Genomic DNA, 21,496 nt, shown 5'->3' on the forward strand with positions numbered 1-21,496 from the left:
GGTGGGCTCGCTCTGGAATGGATATTGGGAAGGTTTCTGTGTCATACCTTATGAAATATCAGAGAACTCACATGGAGAGAGCCCTGAGAACGTCCTGTATGTTAGTGTCCACCTATGAATCTAATAGGTGTCTCAGAGGAAGCAGTCACAGGGTTCAAATCACAAAGAATGCCACAGAAGAATAAAGGCATTTACAGAGTCACAACTTACTGACCATCAGGTAATTGATATTGGAGTGGAACTATATCAGTGTTTAACATGCATGAAAGCTTTTGAGGAAAAAAAATCAAACTGTGTAAGAAAGGAATTAATCTTGAGGGGAAATCTATCAATTTGGGAAATGTGGATAAGTTTTCTCTAGAAATAACACTAGAAGTCACGATTTGGATGTGGTACCAGATTTTGAAGATGTGGCATAAGATGCATCAGATGCTAATGGTGCCCATTGTGGGATTATGAGGCCTTGGGAAGAACGCAGTGGTGGCTGTAGCTCATAGCGCCGGGTGCCTGAGGTGCCCCTGAGTGAACGAGGCTTCGGTATGTTGTACGCAGCATACACACGTGTGCGTTTGGTTTATGTAGCGGGTGTTGAAGTAGGTGTCAGTAGGAAGTACCTCCCCATAGCTTAATAATTACCATGACAGATTTCTCACACTAAATGCCCCCAGTGTGTTTTTGTATGTTTGTAGTACAGTATGCGTTATAAGGGATACGTTTGACAAATCTGAAATACTATACCCCAACATGCTGTTAAGTGAGGAACGCAAAGTACGCTCCACCGTACAGCATGCTACCTTCGGTGTAAGAGTTGAGAGGAAGTAAGATACACAATTGCTTATTTTTTGCAAAGAGAAATACTAGAAGGATAAACTATGATATAAAAATGAATTCCTATGGAGGCAGGAGTGAACAGGGTGGAGTCAGGGATGGAAGCAAGGTTTCTTTGCTTATACCTTTTTATGAATTTTGACTTTTGAACAAATGTAAATTATACATTCAAAAATAGAAAATAAAAGCATTCTGAAATTAAAAACAGAGACATCAACTTTACATCAAATTGGCAACCACACAGAGAAAATAATTCTTACAAGAAACTTCTGAATGCAGAATTATGACTATATATCCTTAATGGGATATGTTTAAGGACGAAGATCTGCAAGAAATAAACATCACTTATTTTTTGTTAATACTGGTGTTATTTTGGATCTAGTTTATGTATATTATAAGGCAAAAAGAAACTTAAAGTTACCAGGAGCCAAACTTCCTACTTTAAAAGACCATAAAAATGAAAGAATTTATGTAAAACTCTCCATAATAAGAAATATGAACTGAAAGTATCAGTCATTATTTTTAAAAAGTGTATGTATCTCTGAGCTCTGTCCACCATGGGCCTGGAAGAAGGGGCAGCCCCCACAGATGAGCAGATTTGGTGCCAGCATTTCCCTCTCGAGGAACCAGGACTCCCTGGAGAAACAGCTGGTTCTAGGTCCGGGCCTGAGGTGTCCCGGGTGAGGCTGGGACCTCTTTTTTTTGTTTTTAAAGATTTTATTTATTTATTTGACACAGAGAGAGAGACCGTTAGAGAGGGAACACAAGCAGGGGGAGTGAGAGAGGGAGAAGCAGGCTTCCTGCCAAGCAGGGAGCCTGATGTGGGGCTCGATCCCAGGACCCTGGAATCACGACCTGAGCTGAAGGCAGCCGCTTAACGACTGAGCCACCCACGCGCCCCAGGCTGGGACCTCTTGTGTCAAAAAGCAAAGTAGTACTCAGATTAATGGAGATGTGTCAATGGTCCCAGAAGCTACCTTGCAGGGCTTCTCCCTGGCCAAATTTGAGGTACTTTGATGGTCCAACAGAACGACTGTAACTGATTCTACAACATTTGAATAAATAAAAATCTGTGTCCACATCAATACAGAGAAAGGGGCTTGAGATTATTTCCACTGTTATAGGGGAATCTTACACAAGCTCCTTATTCTGTAACTAGAAGGAAAGCATTTTCACCCTGCTTTTAGTAAAAGCAGTTGTGAGAAGGCTGACTGTTCTAGAAAAGTGTCAGCTAATAAATGTAGGAATGATAGAATTTGAAAAATCGCTAATTTGCAACCCCTAGGGCACCTAGGCAAAGACCATCAATGGATGCCAGGATGAGTAGGTGCAAAGGAAACAGGGTATGTGTGCAGGGCCAGAGACCCTCCTACAGATACCTTCCTCACTGGCCCTGGGAAAGGTATGCCTTCAGAATGGAATGATTAAGTGCCCCCTTTGACCAGTGATAAAACACAGCACCATCAGCAGTGGTGACATCGTGTGGCTCTTGCTGAGGTGCGGCGTGGGGTCCGCACATCGCACTGTGGCAGGCTCTTGCCAGAGTCATTCGTAGTACTGTTTAGTTTACAGAAAATACGAGAGAGAGCAGCTTCTGTGGAGAAAACAGAAATCCAGACTGGGGGGGCTTCCACCAAGACAACTGGCCTGGTCTCTTCAAAAGTCAGTGTCATTTTTTTTTTTTTAAGATTTTATTTATTTATTCATGAGAGACAGAGGCAGAGGGAGAAGCAGGCTCCCCACGGAGCAGGGAGCCCGACGTGGGACTCGATCCCAGGACTCTGGGATCACGACCTGAGCCGAAGGCAGACACTTAACCGACTGAGCCACCCAGGCAGGCCGGGGGCTCTTTCAATCCAGAGAGACTAACGAGAACTAACCCGATGCAGTGCGTGATCCTTGACTGGATCCAGAAACCATCCAGCTCAAAAAGACATCCACGCGGGTACCTTGGAGGCCTTTGGAGGGATTTAAATGTGGACTGGCACGGATAACGGTAGGGAATTAGAGAACTTCTCTTCAGTGTGGTAATGGTGGTTATGAATGTGAGTTTCTAGAACACCGTGCAGAACAGAGGCGAGCCGTCACGGCTGCAGCTGTGAAGTGGTTCAGGTCAAGAATGTGTGCATAATTAGATGAAGCAGAAAACAGGAAAAAACCATCTGAGCAAGTTCTGAGTGTGGTGCTCGGCATATGGGTTCACTCTCTTTTTCTCAACAGAGTTCTGACAGATGTTAAAGGTTTTGGAAAAGCACCTCACCACTTAGCTGTTCTGTTTTTTGGCACATATGATGCCTGTTGTTACTGATCTGCGTGTCAATAAAGAAGCCAAACGATGCCTTAAGAAAAGTATTTGTCTTGGGCTGGGCTGGTTTAATGAACCCTGTTCATCAAGTGTGCGGAGGCTGGGGGGCAGCTGTTGGCAAGCAGTGGTGCTTGTCACACAGAGACAGCCCTGTGTGTAGAAAACCCCTTCTCTTTCCCGCTCCTGGTGGGATTCACAGGGCGCCTGCTGAGGCTTGGTGGAAGCAGCCCCATGTGAGGGCAACAGGCCCCCCAAGCTGTGCTCCAGAGGCTGTGCCCTGAGCCCGGCTCCCTGCCTCACCCAGCTTCCTTGAAGCAGGTTGGCACCTGCCGTCTGCCTCTTCCTTGTCAGAGGGCCTCGATGGGGCCTGTTTCCTCCCTCGTCAGAGGCTGTTTGGGGCCGGCAGTATGACCAGACCCCGAAGTATTCTGGGTGATCTGGGGGGAAGGTTTTGTCGATAATCGGGAACAGAATGGCCTTTGTCCATCTGGACGTCCATTGATGGCATCTTGTGACTTGGGGCTGGTAGGATGGTGAGCTGAGGGAGGGCAGGGCCAAGGGCAGGGAGCGCACAGAGTGGAGAATTAACCAGCTCCGAAGCTGCTCCGTACTGGGAAGACCGAGGTCTTCAATGTCCCTTATAGTTTACGCCTGTTGGAGTTGAGATTTTCCTGTTACTTGGAGCTACAGGGCATCCTAATGGTGCAGAGGTGTATTTATATATTATATAGGTGTGTGTGTGTGTACATATGTGTGTACATACATGTGTGTATTGTGTATATATGTGATATTCTGTAATTCAGAAGTGGTAGATACAGGAATTTGGGAGCAAGAATGATTTTAAGAAAATGATTCAGTGACTGCTTTCTGCCCTGTAAATTTCCATGCCATGATGAAATAATGCTATTTCTTGTTTGAAAGAAACAGAACACAGGAAATTTTTTTGCAACCCTGTTACATATTAAGTATTCTTTCTTTATGTGAAATGACCTTTAAAAATTGAATCATTCATTGATCTTTTTCCACTTTTTTCTCCACAAGATGTGGCTTAATGCATCTGATTTTTATTTTAATGAGTTGTTACTTGTCCTTACACCATTGAATTAACCTTTTTGTCCCTGACTTGAAATACCATCTTTATCATGGATTAAATGATCATTTGCAGGGGCTTCGCTTTTTGTCTGCTTAGCGCTCTTCCCCACATCCTTCCAGAAAGGGATGCTGATTTTACGGAGCTGGCACGTTCCCTGGGGGCCAGTTCAGTTGTTCCTGGGATGGACACTTAATCCAGAGACCAATGAGAGTTGAGGGGAGTTCCTTCCAGGGCTTCTGGTAGATGTGGTGGACCAGCGGCTGGCTGGTTTGGATGGCAGAGCTGCCGGCAGCTTGGTTATCTTGGGTTTTCTCCTATTTGCAGTCAGTCCTGACTCACGGCTTGTAAGGACTCTGATTCTGGGTTTGTTTTCTGCTTTACTGAAATATTTTATAATTGTGCTCAACAAGATCATGTTTTCATTGTTTTGTTTTTTTTTAAAGATTTTACGTATTTGAGAGAGCAAGCACAAGCAGGGGGAGAGGGAGAAGCAGACTCCCCACTGAGCAGGGACGCAGAACTCGACCCCAGGACCCTGAGATCATGACCTGAGCTTAAGGCAGACGCTCGACTGAGCCACCCAGACGCTCCTTCGTCGTTCTTTGTAATGTTTTTGCACATGTTGAAAAGCACGTCTCTCTCTGTTCTCTTTTTCAAATCTTTCTTGGCTTTTCCCACATTAGTTCTTCAAGACAGTCTCTGGCATGGACTCACCAGGCTCCTCTCCAAAGCCTTTGGGATTCTGATTTTGTTTAGTCTCGACTGCCCACCAAGAGTGGTGCACTCTGGACCCAGCCGGCTGGGACCAATCCCGTGACCAGAGACGGAGGGACTCATGGACACAGATGTTCACTTTCCTGTGAGTGGGCCATACTTTGTTTCTTTGCGTATTTTATCATCATTCGTTGCAAACTGGACGTTTTAAATATTATAACGTGGCAACTCTGGAAATCAGACTCCCCCCCCCCCACACACACACACCCCAGGGTTTGTGGGGGGTCTTTTGGTGGGTTTTTATGTGTTTTAAACAGACTTTTCTGTTTCAGTAGGTGTGTAATCTTTGTCATGAGCAGCCACTGAATTCTTTGTTCCATTAACTCAGGGATTAGGTGTGTTTTGCCAGGTTCTCCTTAAACATCTGGAGCTGAAAAAAGATTTTAAAAAGAGGTGGGGAGAAAAAGAGGAAAAATAACACCCCCAGTCTCTGCAGACCTCCTGTGCTTAGCCAAGCTGCTTCCCATTCTGCCCTTTCACATAGCTTCTGTGGAGCCTGGAGGCCCATCCGAGGTGAGAGTGTACAGACTTCTCTAAGCCCGTGTGGGCACAGGTGATTTCCTGGCACGCATGGAGTCTTCTAGAATCTCATTCCCACACATCTCCACTTCTTCAACCTCTTCCTTCCCAGGTGTCTCTCTGCTGCTCACCTTGACGGCCACTCCTTGCCACAGCTGGCTCACAGCACCTGGGCCTTTACATGCTTGTGGCACAAGCCACGCGGGAAGCTGTGCAGGCCTGTGACGGATGTGAGTCTGGGACACGGGCAAGCCGTGCAGCCCTCCTCCAGACAGCGGTCCAGCAAGCGACACCCTCTCCGCAGCTGTGAGAACAAGGTCTGTAATTTGCCCCCCGCCCCGCCCCCAGCCCCGGGACTTGCCTGGACTGCAGGCCGTCAGCACATGGCAGCTGATCTGAGGTGGAGGGGATGGCAGGCAGCCAGGCAGGCGAAAGTCCCAGCTCTGTGGCCGCACAGGGCCGCCCTCAGCACGCCTCCCCTGCTGGTTGAGAGTTTTGGACTAGATGCTAGAGTTCTGCAGAGGCTGCCAGCTCACCAGCTGCTCCTACGGGGAGGACAGAGCCCTCCATTCCCCTCCTCTGCTGCACCTTCCCATCAGTGCTGAGCACTTCCCTTTGACAAGTCAGTGTTCTGTGCTGTTTTCCTGAGCAGCCCTGGTTCCATCTGGTGAAGAATATTTAGAAATCAAGATCTGAGCACACATTTTTCTTTTTCTTTTTTTTTTTTAAAGATTTTATTTGACAGAGAGAGAGAGAGACACAGCGAGAGGGGGAACACAAGCAGGGGGAGTGGGAGAGGGAGAAGCAGGCTCCCTGCTGAGCAAGGAGCCCGATGTGGGACTCGATCCCAGGACCCTGGGATCATGACCTGAGCCGAAGGCAGACGCTTAACGACTGAGCCACCCAGGCGACCCGAGCACACATTTTTCTAAAGATAAAAATACTGCATTCTTTTGTAAGGGACTTAAAATTTGTAAACTGTGCTATTTTTTGTTAGGTTTGCTGTAGATTCTGCTAGATCTCGTTACATTACAGAGGTTTTGAGTGGGCTGTCCTTACTCTACTTTCTTCCCATGACTTACTCCTAGTCATGTGTGTACCATGAGGTTTGGGAGGGACACATTCGTCACAGTTTAGAAGAAATGACAGTGGTTCATTTCTTGTTGGCTAATTCTGTATCAGCGTCCGATCGGCTGCCAAGAAAGAAGAGTGCTTTCTCCCATACAATTCCAAACTAACAGGTGGTCCAGGGAGGTAGGGTAGCCCCGTTCCAGGCTGCGCTCCGGAGGGAAGGGTCCCCTTTATCCTGCTGCTTCTCCATCCCCTAGAGAGGAGTCAGCAAGGCACGGCTCATGGGCCACATTTGGCGCCTGCCTCTTTTGTACAGCCTGTAAGCTGAGAATGGGCTTTACATTTTTAAGTAGTTTTTTAAAAAGATCAAAATATTTTATAGCATGTGAAATTCTATGAAATTGAAATTTGTGTCCCACGCATAAAGGTTTATCGGGAGGGGTGCTTTCATACTAGAGGGAGGGCTGAGTGGCCACGGAGGCTGTGCCCACAAAGCCTGATGTGTCCCCAGTAGGCCCCTCTCAGGGCCCGTTGGCCAAGCCTGGCCCTCAAATGTTATCCTTGTTCTCAGGGTAGGTGGCGGCTCAGCACCACGGTTCGGTCACAGCCGAGGGAGGGAGGAAGTCAGTGAAGGACAGTCCTCTTTTAGAATGACTCAGAAGATGACACGTTACCCCACTCGCACCCCGTGGACCTAACCGCAGCCTCCTGGCCATGGCTAGCTGAAGCTGGGACGCCAGAGCTGCAATGGGGTGCCAGCTCAAACTGGACAGAAGGGGGGGGGGCACCGGTGCACGGACCAGCGCAGGCTGTCCCACTCAGCAGGTTTACGGAGCCATGCACACCCTCCTGAGGGGGGAGGGTCATCCCTCGTCCCAGGAAGGACAGTTCAAAGTACAGTGACCGGGGCACCTGCTGGCTCAGTCAGTAAAGCAGGCGCCTCTTGATCTCAGGGTTGTGAGTTCAAGCCCCATGCTGGGCCCAGAGCCTACTTTAAAAAAAAATTTTTTTTTTTTTAATTAAAGTATAGAATGACCAACAAATGGAGCAGCTACAACCATTTAACCATTTTACTGGAAGCTGGCTTGGGGTGAAGTTGCCAAAAAGGACACAGACATCATTTAGGCACCTGGGCTGTGAAACTCAGGCTAAAACGGAACAGCATAAAACACTGAGGATTTTTATTTCTCTGGTCCTTTAATTTTTGTGTTTTAATGTTTCTGGAGTCCTGGGGAACAGTGTTCATCATGCCACTCAGTTCAAAACATTTATTTTCAATACTGGTTTCTGCATGGAAACCATTCTTAACCTGATTCTTCATTCCAAGCCCCGATTCCATTCTCTTCCCCTTCACAGCCATTCACAAGAGTCCATGTATGACCGGAAGCCCATTCTGCTGTAGCCTGTCAGGGGCGTGTGTGTGGTGTGTCACGTTAACTGACAGAAATATTTAGTTACATGAAAGCTCATGCCTTTTTTTGAAATTCTTATTTATGTGTTATCAGATGTGCTACATGCAGGTCCGGTCTTTGCTCCTAACTGCCGGAGAGCAAGCACTCCACTGCTTCCTCTGCATTTACTCCCCTCTTCCTGCGACCTGGGCTATCCGCACATCGTGTTGACAGAATCGCTCTGTATACACAGCCACGTGCGTACAGAATTTCTCTGGGACAGAAAAGCATATTAGCAGTACTACTGCACAAGGCACACACGTGAATTTTGAAAGGTATTTCTGGGTCAGTTTAACACTTCTTTACCGATACTACACGGCACTGTCGTTTCTGCCCCTCTCATCAGCCTAAGGGGTACTTCACTGCATATTTCTAATGACAGATGAGTCCAAGCACTGCCCTTTCTTGCTCTTTTGCTGGGTATCTTCATGTATTCTAGTTACTGGTCTTTAAACAATTTTGCTTTACAGACTGTAGATTTTTCTGTACCTTTCCATTTGGCATCACAAAAGCCCCTTTTATAATTTCATGTTTTTAATTCAGAGAAATTTTTAATTCAGAATTTTTTTCCCACCCTGTCTTAAGAACCCCAGGATATGGGTATTATGTCTACTGTCTTCTGGCCTCAGTGTTGTGTTTTCACATGCATCCCTTTCTTCCTTCCTGGCATCTTGGGCGAACAGCTGTTACCACACAGCCCACTGTCTGGGTCTCTGGCCGTGTCCATGCCCCGCCCCCTCTTTTGGAGTAACTGTTCCTGCTTCATACAACCAATATACTTTTTTTAAAGGATGTCTTGTAAGACAATTTTGAAATCTGGATTTTTACATCCCATTAAGTTTGCCAGTTGTGGAGACGTATGGTGTGCTCTTAGTAACTCCTACGTTTGTTTCCAGCATTAATTTTCGCTTGGGTATCTGCAACTCCAGGACAGTAACAGGTAGTAATGTGGCTTCAGCAGACCGATGTACTACAGAAGAGAAAGCCCACCCCCAGCTACGAGGAACCCCCCTCCTGATGGATCCTCTCCTCCATCCAGAAACATGTGCCTACTTACTGTGAGGACTTGGCCGTGGAGTGAGAAGAGGCTGCTCCAGGCATGTGTGTGTTGTGTGTAGCCCTCATCCCAGCTGCATGGAGCTGGTGCACCTGCTTTCTGTTTCATGAAGGCACCGTGCTGGGCAAGAATGTGCTTGGGACACTAGAGTGGAGAGCAGGAGAGTGTAGGAGACTCCAATCCCAAAGTTCCCCAGCACCGGCCCCTCTAGTGTCTCTGGCTGCTCACACCTCCCCCAGGGGACCCCCCACTGCAGTTCCCTGGACCGCAAACTGCTCTTACTTCTCCGGCAGCCCCAGAGTTGGAATCTGGGAACGAGTCAGCAGCCCAGGCTAGTTCATCAGTTTGGCAGGAATCATAGACTTTACATTCAGGGAAGGGAAAAGTAATTTATCTGTGATGCAGCCATCTCTGTGATGAAAAGGAAAAGGAATTTGCTTGATTTGCAGGCATTCTATAAAGTGGGCAGTTATCTGGGCTGTAGTCGTGTGGCTTATCCAGCCTTCCCTGGGGAGCTTAACTGCACAGCACAGCCAGGCACACGGCCATGGAACAGAGAAGAGGGTGACTCTGGGGTCTCTGAGAGGATAGGGCCCTGGTGTTAACACATCTTCGATCTGACCTATTTGACACTGCTTCACTGACTTGAGGACAACAGAAAAAAACTAGGGGAATCTCACATGTCCACCTGCCAGGAAGGGTCTTCCTTCTGCTCAGCCCTTGAAAACCACTCTCAGAGTTCATCATCTGCTCACACTCCAAATTTTATCAGGTCACTGTGTGTAACACACAAGAACTCACGCTCTGCCCCAATTCCACGTTTGGTCCTTGCTGTAGGACAGGGAAGCAGACGTCTCTCTAGCGCTCTCCCTCATGAACTCAGGCCTGTGTATCTTACACGCTTGCCAGGAACAGAAACTTTTCAAATACTGCATTCCATCAAATTTAAGACAAACTTATTTTAAGTGCCTCTAGGGAAGAAGAAAAACAGTATCATTAAAGAAGAACATGCCACTGAGCCCACTCAGATGTAATAAGAAAACACTGACCACTTTGCGACTACAAACAAATCCTGTCACTATGTCATCAGAGACGCAGTTCAGGACCACGTCTGTGCGCCAGGCCCTTTCACGCAAAGGCACTCCATGAGAAAGAATGCTGTAAACCATTTACCCTTTTTAAATATTTTACTTAAAATGCATACTGTGTATTTAAGCTATGAGGACAAACTACTGTGGGAAATTTTTGTAGCTATCATTTCAACAAATACACCATGAATATATTTTCCTACACAAACTGTATGATCTAACAGACTTTTCATTCCGGTCATGAAGCATACTCACAATCTGCTAGAAGAATATGGAGGGAAAGTGCTGAGCAATAAAAACGGGTTCCATGAATGATTCAAACACATGAAAAATACGGCATTTCACCTCAGTGGGCAGGGCTGTTATTCAAATATAGGCTCTCGGGCTGATCACTGGAAAGCAAAGGTCCTTACCTCCACACCATACACTGTGAACCAACAGTGGGAGTGATGATCCATGAATAACATAAATTAACCTGAACAAATTTAATGTCATGCATTGTAAAAAGGAAGGTGTATCTGACATCGTTATCAGGCTCTGAGGTCAATGATGTAACCATTCGAGGAAACATATACATTTAATTATTTCAAGTTGATTCGTAGTGCTCAAACTATTTACATCAAAACTTACAGAAAATAAGACCAACCTCAATCAGTACTTCTAAATAAGTGATTTACCTGATGTCCACTTCTCCACTGCATAATTCCTATGAAGGTGTAACTCTATCTTCAGCTGTCCCTAACAGAGCAACCGAAATCAATTGGCTCCAAAGTAAATTTCGTCTCCTCCAGAAGCAACAGTCCAGAGGTGGACAAGCTACACAGCTGGTTGGTTCAGTGGCTCCACATTGTCCAGGTCCCAGGTTCTCCCAGTCTTTCTGCTCTGCCATGCTTAAGTTCTAATTCAGCGTTGAAAGACACAACCAGGCATCACATGCCGTGAAGGCAATGTTCAACTAAAGACTACTTCACCCTGCAGGACTCCTTCCTTGAATCTTTGAGGGAACCTTTTCCAGAAATAACCTGTCAGATATCTCTGTTTATCTGAATAGAACTGGGTCCCGTGACCATTCTAAACCAATTGCTGGCAATGAGAAAGGGATTATCAATATGGTTGAAACTAGTCAGGATTTCCCCCCCCATTCCACAAGGAGGAATGGATCCCCAAATTTCACCAGCAAACAGTAAGGAGTGACCAGGGTCACTCAACAGTGTCTGCCCCAAACCCACAGGAAGAATTCTTCATTCAGGAAGGAAGGAGTAGAGCACAATATTTAAAAATACTATCCTATCAAATAAAAATACAGATAATTCCTAAATTACATAGTATGTGTGCTCTGCACACTTCTGTAAGCATCCAAATAAAACAGATGGAAAAAAACTGATATAAATGGGAATATCTTAAGTACTTAAATATTTTAAGTAAATGTTACTGTATAGAGTACAATGAGTACTACAGGCGCTTCTTACTACTGGAAAAGTCTGGCATTAGCAATTTAAAATTATCTAAGCACTTTTCTATCATATGCGTAGATTTCTAACTCTCGCTGACTCAGATACAGCTGAACATGTTATTAAAACATTGGCTTCTTTACAGAAGACTTCATTCATTAACAATGATCAAAGACATTTATAAATGCCAGGCAAGAATACAAGAAGTACTTGAGACTATCAGATGTTAGTTCAGGGACGGTACCAGGGTATCAGGATACTAACAAGGTGGAGCTATTTAAAATGGATAATCTTACCATGTCTACAAATCATTCTAATGAAGATACAATGGCTTTTCAAACATGATTCAAACTGAACATACACTTCCTGTAATGTAGCATCCTAAAAAGCACACAGACAAACCAAAAACCCCTCAAATGAACGTAAGTCCTACATTCCCAGGAACCACTCCCGTGTGAGTGAGAGGTTGCTATGCTGTGGTCTTGATTACTGTCAGCTGATTTTACAGCTTCTATTTACACAAGTATCTTTATCGTCTGTATTTTTGCTTTTAAGAAGCTTGATACTAAGAAACATAACATTTAATATCAATAATTTCCAAAGGAGCAGGTTTCCCACCTGCCTTAAAATTGAGAGATTTTTCCCTTGGTATGAATTCCCTGATGTGTAAAACAGTTTGAGTCCACGGTGAAGTGCATACACATTCTAAATACGTATCAGTTTTTACGCCTGTATAGTCTGGTATCCGATAAGTCCTATGGTCTTGTTACAGTTGTAGTTTCTACCCTGTGAACTTTCAGGCTTCAAGTCTGAGTAACACAAAGGCTTATGCACAACACCTGTGTGAGCTCTGACGTACGTCGGCAGGCATCTCCCACTCCCACACTGAAAGGTTCTCCGACTTCAGAGAAGCCTCCCCACATCCAGTACATTCACATTCCCTCTCCTGTGAATCCTCTGATGGCTATTGAAGGCTGATTTGTGGTAGAATTTTTTCCCACACTCGTTACATTCATAGGGCTTCTCTCCGGAATGAGTTCTATAGTGTACAGTGAGGTATGACATCCGAGAGAAGGCTTTTCCACATTCATTACATTCAAAGGGCTTCTCTCCCGAATGGATCCGGTGGTGGATGGTGAGATAGGACATCTGAGAGAAGAACTTCCCACACTCGTAACACTCATAGGCTTTCTCTCCTGTGTGTGTCCTCTGATGTCTGTTAAGGGCTGAATTCTGGCAGAAGGTTTTACCACACTCATTACATTCATAGGGCTTCTCTCCTGAATGAATTCGATGGTGTATGGTGAGGTACGACATCTGGGAGAAGAACTTTCCACATATATAACATTCGTAGGGCTTCTCTCCTTTATGTATTCTCCGATGTCTGCAGAGGGCTGAGTTCTGGTAGAAGGTCTTCCCACACTCATTACATTCGTACGGTTTCACTCCTGAATGAGTTCTGTGGTGTATAGTGAGGTACGACAGCTGAGAAAAGAGTTTCCCACACTCGGTACATTCGTACGGTTTCTCTCCGGTGTGCACTCGCTGATGTCTCATGAGGGCTGAGTTCAGGTAGAAGGTTTTCCCACACTCGTTACATTCGTAGGGCTTCTCTCCCGAATGAGTCCGGTAGTGTACAGTGAGATAAGACAGCCGTGAGAAGAATTTCCCACACTCGTTACATTCGTAGGGCTTCTCTCCGGTGTGTGTCCTCTGATGTGTGGTGAGTGTAGACTTGCGGCAGAAGCACTTCCCACATTCATTACACTTGTAGAGTTTCACGCCCGTGTGGATTTTCTGATGGTCGTTAAGTGCTGACTTCTGGGAGAAGGTTTTTCCACAGTCATGACAAACATAGGGTCTCTCTCCTGAATGTGTTCTCTGGTGTTGTGTGAGGTGTGTCTTCTGGCAAAAGGATTTTCCACAGTAGCTACATTCATAGGGCTTCTCTCCTGAGTGAGTTCTCTGATGTTGAATGAGGTGTAACTTCTGGTAGAAGGTTTTTCCACATTCGTTACATTCGTAGGGCTTCTCCCCTGTGTGTGTGCGCTGATGGACAGTGAGGGTCCCCTTCTGGCAGAAGGATTTCCCACACTGATTACATTCATAAGGTTTCTCTCCTGTGTGAGTCCTCTGATGGATGATAAACTTTGACTTCTTACAGAAGGATTTCCCGCATGCACTGCATTCATAGGGCTTCAATTCCATATGAGACCTCTGGTGTACGCTGAGGTTGGACATTTGCAGAAAGGCTATTTCAGATTCATTCCACTTATAGGGCTTCTCCTCCATGTGATTAACAAAAACTGCATCTTTCTGAAAGGCTTTCTGGCATTCAATATATTCAAAGGGTTTCTCCAAAATATGAATGTTCTGATAAATACTTTCTTCATTTAGACTATAACCTCCCCCATTTTGATTAAATTCATAAGATTCATCTCCTGGATGAGTTTTCTCAAGTTTAATGTGGGGAAGTGGTTTCCCACACGCACTACATTCATCGGGCTTCATTCTTGCATAGCTTCCATCACTACTAATATATTCTGAAATAGATTTCAAACTCTTTTCACATGAGTCACATTTATAGGACATTTTTCTTGAAGGAATGGGGTTCGTTTCCACATTAAAAGTCTTACCAAGACCATTACCTCTCTCTTCAATCAGGGTTTTGTTGTTGATGGATACAGCTTGCCTTGAATATTTGCCTTCATTTTCCTGGACTCTTTCTCCCAGATCATTGGCTTTCCAGACTTCTTCTAAAAAGAGGCAAAATTAACAAAATTTTGTATATCTTCCTACGTAAGACATGGAAGGTGACTTACATGTAAGCATTTCATTTTAGTGTAGATGCTAGCTCCATGGACAGATGAAAATAATTCCCAGTGTACTTCTTTCCCCTATCGTTATGGTTTGGAATAAACACATGCACGCACATGCACACACAGACACAGACACACACACACCTCTGAGGTGAGGAAAAGGGAAAAACACAAGCACCTCTGATCTTTGCTACTTTGTAAGATTTTGTCCAAACTGGGCACAGATAGTAAGATATACACATGGAGCAGTGTTGGGAAGACAGAGGATGGTGGATGAACAGCTGACACGCAGATATGGAAGACTCACAGCAAACGGGGTGCACGAAGGGCAACACGGAGCAGCGCAGGGCGGAGGGGTGCACAGGTATCCGGGACAACCAGGTGTGGGGGAGGGGACCAGCACTTTGCACCACACCACTGCACAGCGAATTGGGAGAGGCGACTACGGTCTCAGGCACCATCACCTTTTACTGAGATTTTTGTGGCAACGTTCTCATGGGCCTAGATCCTTCCAAACTATTTTGCCCAGATTCTGCACAGCAGGGCCAAATCCGCTCACACCCAAACCTCCTCATGTTTAGAGGAGCAGCCGTGTGGCCAGGGCTCTAACTCCCTGTGGTTCTGTGTCACATGGGAGGAGAGCCCCAGGAACTCCGTATGTGCAACAGGAAGGATAAAACAGACCAGAGCACGCTAGCCCTTCAGAAGTTTACGATTTCAGGGGCACCTGGGTGGCTCAGATGGTTGAGCGTCTGCCTTCGGCTCGGGTCATAATCCCAGGGTCCTGGGATCGAGCCCCACGTCTGGCTCCTGGCTCAGTGGGGAGCCTGCTTCTCCCTCTGCCTCTCCCCCGCTCGTGCTCTCTATCTCTGTGTCTCGAATGAATAAATAAAAAATCTTAAAAAAGAAAAAAAAAGTTTACGATTTCATAAATACTCTCTGATGTAATGATTTAACCTGAAGTCAGACCATGGAACTCTGTTTCTCTCTGGACAATACAGCATGTGCTCTGGCTACCTGGGGGAGTCCCTACGTCGCCCGTTGCTCAGCATCATCCACAGGTGGCGCAGAGACAACGGTACCCACATTATAGGGTCGCCGTGGGAGGACATAAATTCATAAAGTGCTCTGAGCAGGGGCGCCTGGGTGGCTCAGTTGTTAAGCGTCTGCCTTCGGCTCAGGTCATGATCCCAGGGTCCTGGGATCGAGCCCCACGTCGGGCTCCCTGCTTGGTGGGAAGCCTGCTTCTCCCTCTGCCACTCCCCCTGCTTGTGTTCCCTCTCTCGCTGTGTCTCTCTCTTCAAATAAATAAATAAAATCTTTAAAAAAAAAAAAAAGTGCTCTGAGCAACCTCTGGCACAAAACGCAGGCTCAGTAACACAGCCGCTAGTTTTCCCATTTTCAGTCTCCTGGCGATTTCCTTAAACGAGTCCTGCCTCTGACACAGTGCTGTCACTTCATTCTGTGAACAGGCTTCACCACTCCTGAGTTTCACTTGGTTTCATTTTCACTTACAAACCTTACAAATCAGATCCCCTAAACTGCTCTTTATTTTTACTTCCAAGTTTTTAGATGAACTTGACTTATTGTACTCGCTGTCATCCACATCAAATGAAACTGTAACAACCCTGTCCTCCCCAAACTACTGCTTCCCGAGTCCACTGCCAAAATGTCGATAGATAAAATGGGGGGAAACATCTGATAAAGAACACTTTCCACCTGGATTCACAGTATGGTTCCAAACTGGGTTTATATTAGTCTATGAAGAATAATTTCTGCTCTAGGAAAACCAAGATATTTGTTGGGCAAACAATGTCATCTGATACACCCAAGGAGGGGCTCGGGAGTGCAGGAGGGGACCAGCACTCAGCGCTACATCGCTTCGCAGCAAGTTGGGAGACATGGATTCCCGCCCCAGGCACCACAGGCGTCTTCTGAGATCACTGTGGTGCCAACAACGCCCAAGCTCACTTTCAAAGTCTGCGCTCTTACTGCTTTATCCAGTTCACTTGACCTCCAGCCCTGATCTACTCAAAACCCCTCAGGGAATCTCCGTGTTTAAACACAAAAAACAAAAACTTCTTAAATCCTTTCTCACTTCAATTAGCTCCATTTCCCCTGAAAAAGCTAAAAATAATTACCCCCCATACAATGACTTTAGCACAGTGGTTCAGCCGTGCCTCGGATCATCAACGGTCCATATGAAGGCAGAGTTTTAAATTGTACCATGCAACTCTCTTTTCTTAACCAAATCCTGTCTCTTAGAAAGTATGACTCTCTTTCCTATTTTCTTTGAACCCCCGAAGAGAAATCAAAGCTGTTGCTCTTCATCTGAATCCTATGGGTATCTTTCATGCACCTGCAGAGTAAATGGGGATGTGACCCAGGCATGCGTATACAGATCTGCTTATAAATTATTTCTCAACAGACGGACAAGAATGTTCTTTCACCTACCTGGCGCCTCAGATACTCAAGTGCAGACTACACGTTACATACTAAGGAAGGGAAAACACGTTACATACTAAGGAAAGGAGAACACATTACATACTAAGATAAGGAAGAACACATTACGTACTAAGGTAAGGGAGAACACATTACATACTGATCTGGGGAAGAAAGAAGCTCAAGGGCGCCTGAGTGGCTCAGTCAGTTAAGCGGCTGCCTTCAGCTCAGGTCATGATCCCGGGGTCCTGGGATCGAGTCCCACATCGGGCTCCCTGCTCAGGGGGGAATCTGCTTCTCCCTCTGCCCCTCCCCCTACTCATGCGCGCGCTCTCTCTCTCTCTCTCTCTCTCTCTCTCTCCCCCCCTCTCCCTCTAATAAATAAAATCTTAAAAAAAAAAAAAGCTGAAGCAAAAAATATATCCTACCAGATAACAGATTACTTGATCAAACCTAATTTTTTTCAAGGTATGGCCATGAGGCAGAGTCACTTAGAGAGAAGGAGCAGACTGAAAGAATGGTAAGAGCTAAAAGGAAAAACTTCAAGGAGGGGTGGAAAAACTGGGCTCAGACTGGAAGAACATGTTGCTATCTGACAAAGAGAGCAGGCCCCTCTGAAATAAAGTGACGGGGACAATAACCACAAGAACAGAAGACATTTAGGAGCGAGGACCCCGTGGAGTGTAGCAAGAGTTGTGGAAAACCACAGAACATTGATTTTCCAGGCAGCACAGGGAAGAGGAGGGATGTACACTCTCTCAGGAAGCAGCAGGGAATCACCGAAGGCTCCTCCTGGGCCACCTGTGAGATCAACCAGAAACTTCAAGGAACCCATCTTGCAAGTGCACTTAGCGTGAGGGGCTGCAGGGCAGCTACCACGGGAGATGCCGGACAGGAGGACAGGGATGGTAAAGCATAAAAAAACAGGCAAACAACAACCCTAAGGACAGAGGTCGGAGGAGCCCTGAGAAGAAATCAGGAACTAGAATCCACCAAAGGTGGAAGCAGACCCTTCAGAGACACTTTCTGGAGGGTGGAGGAAAGGACCTCACTCCCATGCACCTCACTCACTGAGCGCCTGACGTGACAGGACGCTGGGCAAGCGCTGGGACCGAACGGTGAGTAAGAGACAAGGTGGACACTAGTATCAGGGACAGGCGGGAGACCCAGACACTGCTGTCAACAGACGTAAGACGGGGCTGGATCGTGGGAAGGACGAGCAGCACACAGACCACAGGTGAACCGAACTCACTGGCTCAGGCACCGGCTGGGGTTTGGAATCTGACCTCGGAGAAGGGAGATGTGAAACCAGGGACAGAAACCAGCCCGAGGCATTTCACAGAAAAGAGGAAGAGAAAATGAAGGTGGCAAGAACCGAAGAGTCCCACCAGTTACTTTTCAATGACAGACTTACGAAGGCCTAAGAACTGAAAGAACCCACGACAATGGGATGGCTGGAAATGCCGTGGGGGCAAGCGTGGGGCGAAGCGTGGGGGAGGAAGGAAGTCACGGGGGGGGCCTCTGGGGAGAGACAAGCGTGGCGACACTCTGCAAACACAGGTTCTTGTGAGGAAGGAAGAAGGCGCTGGGAGTGGGACTCGGGTAGCTGGGGCACACGGGTGACTGTTGTAGTCCCTTCTGCAGGTTTCCCGTTAGCGATTCCTGGGAAAAACTTCCAAGTTACCAGTCTCCGCACTGCCCGCACGCACACACCTGGGTAACCCTGCGGTAGGAATGCTCCTTCTACTATCCATGGCTCTTCTCCTTGCTCCAACTTGATGATAACTTCCGGTTTGATAATGTGACAGCCTGTTAACAGAAACGAAAGAGAGGGCGCCTGGGTGGCTCAGTTGGTTAAGCGACTGCCTTCGGCTCAGGTCATGATCCTGGAGTCCCGGGATCGAGTCCCGCATCGGGCTCCCTGCTCGGCAGGGAGTCTGCTTCTCCCTCTGAACCTCCTACCTCTCATGCCCTCTTTATCTCCACCTCTCCGTCTCAAATAAATAAATAAAATCTTGGTCGAAAAGCAGCACCGACCTGAAACGAAAGAGAACTTGAGCCTGACTGCTGGGCTGCTGGGTCTCTATCGTCTGAGGTCGGTGCTGCCTCACGACCGGCACCACAATTGGAACCTTTCACTGGGGAGGTGAAGACCAAAATGGTGCCCCAAACAGACCACTCACATTTGTCCCATCAAACTCAAAGTTAGACTCAGTAACATTTGAGGGAAACTCCATGTATCCTAGCAATCGAGCAAGCGGGCTCTCCTCACCCACGGAGACGAGATGGCTGTAGTTCTCCAGCATCACATCCCGGTATGTGGTCTTCTGCTCGGGCTCCAGCTGCTGCCACTCCTCCTGGGTGAAGTCCACGGCCACGTCCCTGAATGACACTGGCCCCTGGAACGGCACCAGATCAGAACTGGATGAGGTGAAGGCGGACGAGGACAAGAGCTTACCAAGTTCCCAGTCAAGTTAACTATAGACACGTGTACCTTCTTCATTGTGGGAAGAAAATGAACGTTCCAGAAATACGCCAGGATGAGTTCATTCGGCACACACAGTCTTGCACTATGAGCCAGGAACAAGCGTGGCTGCTGGGGACACTAAGCCCAGCAGATGCAGTGCAGGTCCGGCCCCAAGAAGTGCAGGCCTGAGGGGCACTCACAGAAACACAGGATGCACTTTGCTCCTAGAACTTTACCAATATTGGTCCTCTGACCTCTCCCACTGCTCCTTCTCCTTTGCTGGCTCCCCTGTTCTCCAAGCATCCTCAAGTTAGAGGGCCCGGGGCTCTGTTTTTGGTCCTTTACTCTTTGCTGTCTGCACCCTGCTGTGATCCCACCAGACCGCATGGCTTTAATGTCCAGCTATGTGTCAGCTTGCCCCAAACGTATACGAGCCACCAAGACTTCTCTCCTAAACTCCAGACATGTCCCAGATCCAAACTCAACAGGCTGAAATTCAACCACTATCTCTGTTCACACTGCTCCTGCTCCGCTTACAGAAGGAGCTGACCCGTGGTGCCAGCCACAAGGGCCAAAGCAACAAGCCTGGCGACGGACCCCCAGCCGTGCATGTTACTGCCCGGTAAGCTTACCCAGTCTGACCACGGCTGCCGCGTGAACTGTTGTAATGGCGTGGTTCGGCTGTCCCTAATTCCCAGCCGGGTAACTCGGAATCCCCCTTCTTCCCATTTACACATTCCAGGAGGGCAGGAGCATGGTCCCGAAGAGGGGCAAACAGCTCACAACAGACCCAGAAACTGCCCAAACCAGACCTTTAAACGTGGATCTTCTGAATAAACCGCCCCACTCAAATACACCAATCATCACCACTGTCCCGCTGTATCACTACCTCTAAAATAAAGGTAATGGTGGAGCCGATCAGGTCATGTAATACCAGCATCAAATGGGCTAATCCATGGAAAGCACTTAGCAAAGTTCTCTGGACATTAAGACACACTTCTCAATGACACCTGTGTATTACTGGTTGACCATCCCTTATGTGTCTTATCACTCTTTCCAAATAAGGACAGAAAGTAATCAGAAAAAACAGAAGGAAGTGTAAGTAACTAAACGTAATGTAGCTGTCAAGTTTATGCAATTGCCAAGGAAAAGTTTTTTTTTTTTTTTGAAAGATTTTATTTGACAGAGAGAGAGACAGCGAGAGAGGGAACACAAGCAGGGGGAGTGGGAGAGGGAGAAGCAGGCTTCCACGGAGCCGGGAGCCCGATGCGGGGCTTGATCCCAGGACCCTGGGATCATGACCTGAGCCGAAGGCAGACGCTTAACCATTGAGCCACCCAGGCGCCCCAGCTTTATGAAATCTTAATGAGTCAAGTCAAGAGGAAGGATTCTAAAACGCGTCGGTGCGTTAACAAAAAGGCCCCAGAGATTCCAACAAAACAGAGAGTAAGGAGTAGTGTGGATGGCAGTGAAGGGAAAGGCTGTGTCATACTCAGGGGCCATTTGAGAGGACCACAAACTCCTGACATTGACCGAAAATCTTAGCTTGTTTATGTGGAATCAGAGAGTGAAGGATGCGTCCTGTTAAGATTCCCTGAGATGCCTGGCTACCTGACCCTGTTATTCTCCCACGCTCCAGGTGCGGGGACATCCGGGAATATCTTTGTTGGCCTGGGAAGGGTAAAGGTGCTGGGCTCGGAGCACCAACTGCTGGGGGCGGGGGGGGCGGCACAGAGTGGTGTTACAAGTGGTTCCTGCCCAATCCAGACCAGTCTGTGCAGAACTGCCCCAGCCCAGCCCGTGAAGAGACGGCCTGGGAGAGTAACAGTGAGCAGGTCTTCCAGAAGCTCTGCCCATCCTTCACTCAGACATCCACAGCCAAGACTGTGGCCACCTTGATGAAGACCGCACCCACAAGTTCTCATGTTAGAAGTCATTACCAAAAGCAAGAGAGCGAGGGATGGAAAAGGGAAGTCGTTTAGGGGCGCCTGGGTGGCTCGGTCATTACGCGTCTGCCTTCGGCTCAGGTCATGATCCCAGGGTCCTGGGATCGAGTCCTGCATCGGGCTCCCTCGATATATCGAGGCCTGCTTCTCCCTCTCCCACTCCCCCTGCTTGTGTTCCCTCTCTC

The 21,496-nt window shown here is 47.2% G+C and overlaps 1 protein-coding gene across 1 annotated transcript in view; it reads right to left on the reverse strand.

Moving 5' to 3' along the window:
- Nucleotides 1–12,484: 12,484 nt before the first annotated feature.
- The window catches only part of ZNF12 (zinc finger protein 12), a 13,026-nt gene continuing 4,014 nt past the window's right edge, over nucleotides 12,485–21,496 (reverse strand). The window contains exons 2-4 of the mRNA XM_044915734.1: nucleotides 19,171–19,297; nucleotides 18,612–18,707; nucleotides 12,485–14,393 (exon numbers count right to left, since the gene is read on the reverse strand). Coding sequence (XP_044771669.1) covers nucleotides 12,541–14,393; nucleotides 18,612–18,707; nucleotides 19,171–19,297 — 2,076 coding nt within the window. The 3' untranslated portion in view covers nucleotides 12,485–12,540. The remainder of the gene's footprint in view (nucleotides 14,394–18,611; nucleotides 18,708–19,170; nucleotides 19,298–21,496) is intronic.

Source organism: Neomonachus schauinslandi, chromosome 5, assembly GCF_002201575.2.
Source record: "Neomonachus schauinslandi chromosome 5, ASM220157v2, whole genome shotgun sequence".
Taxonomy (NCBI): Eukaryota; Metazoa; Chordata; class Mammalia; order Carnivora; family Phocidae; genus Neomonachus; species Neomonachus schauinslandi.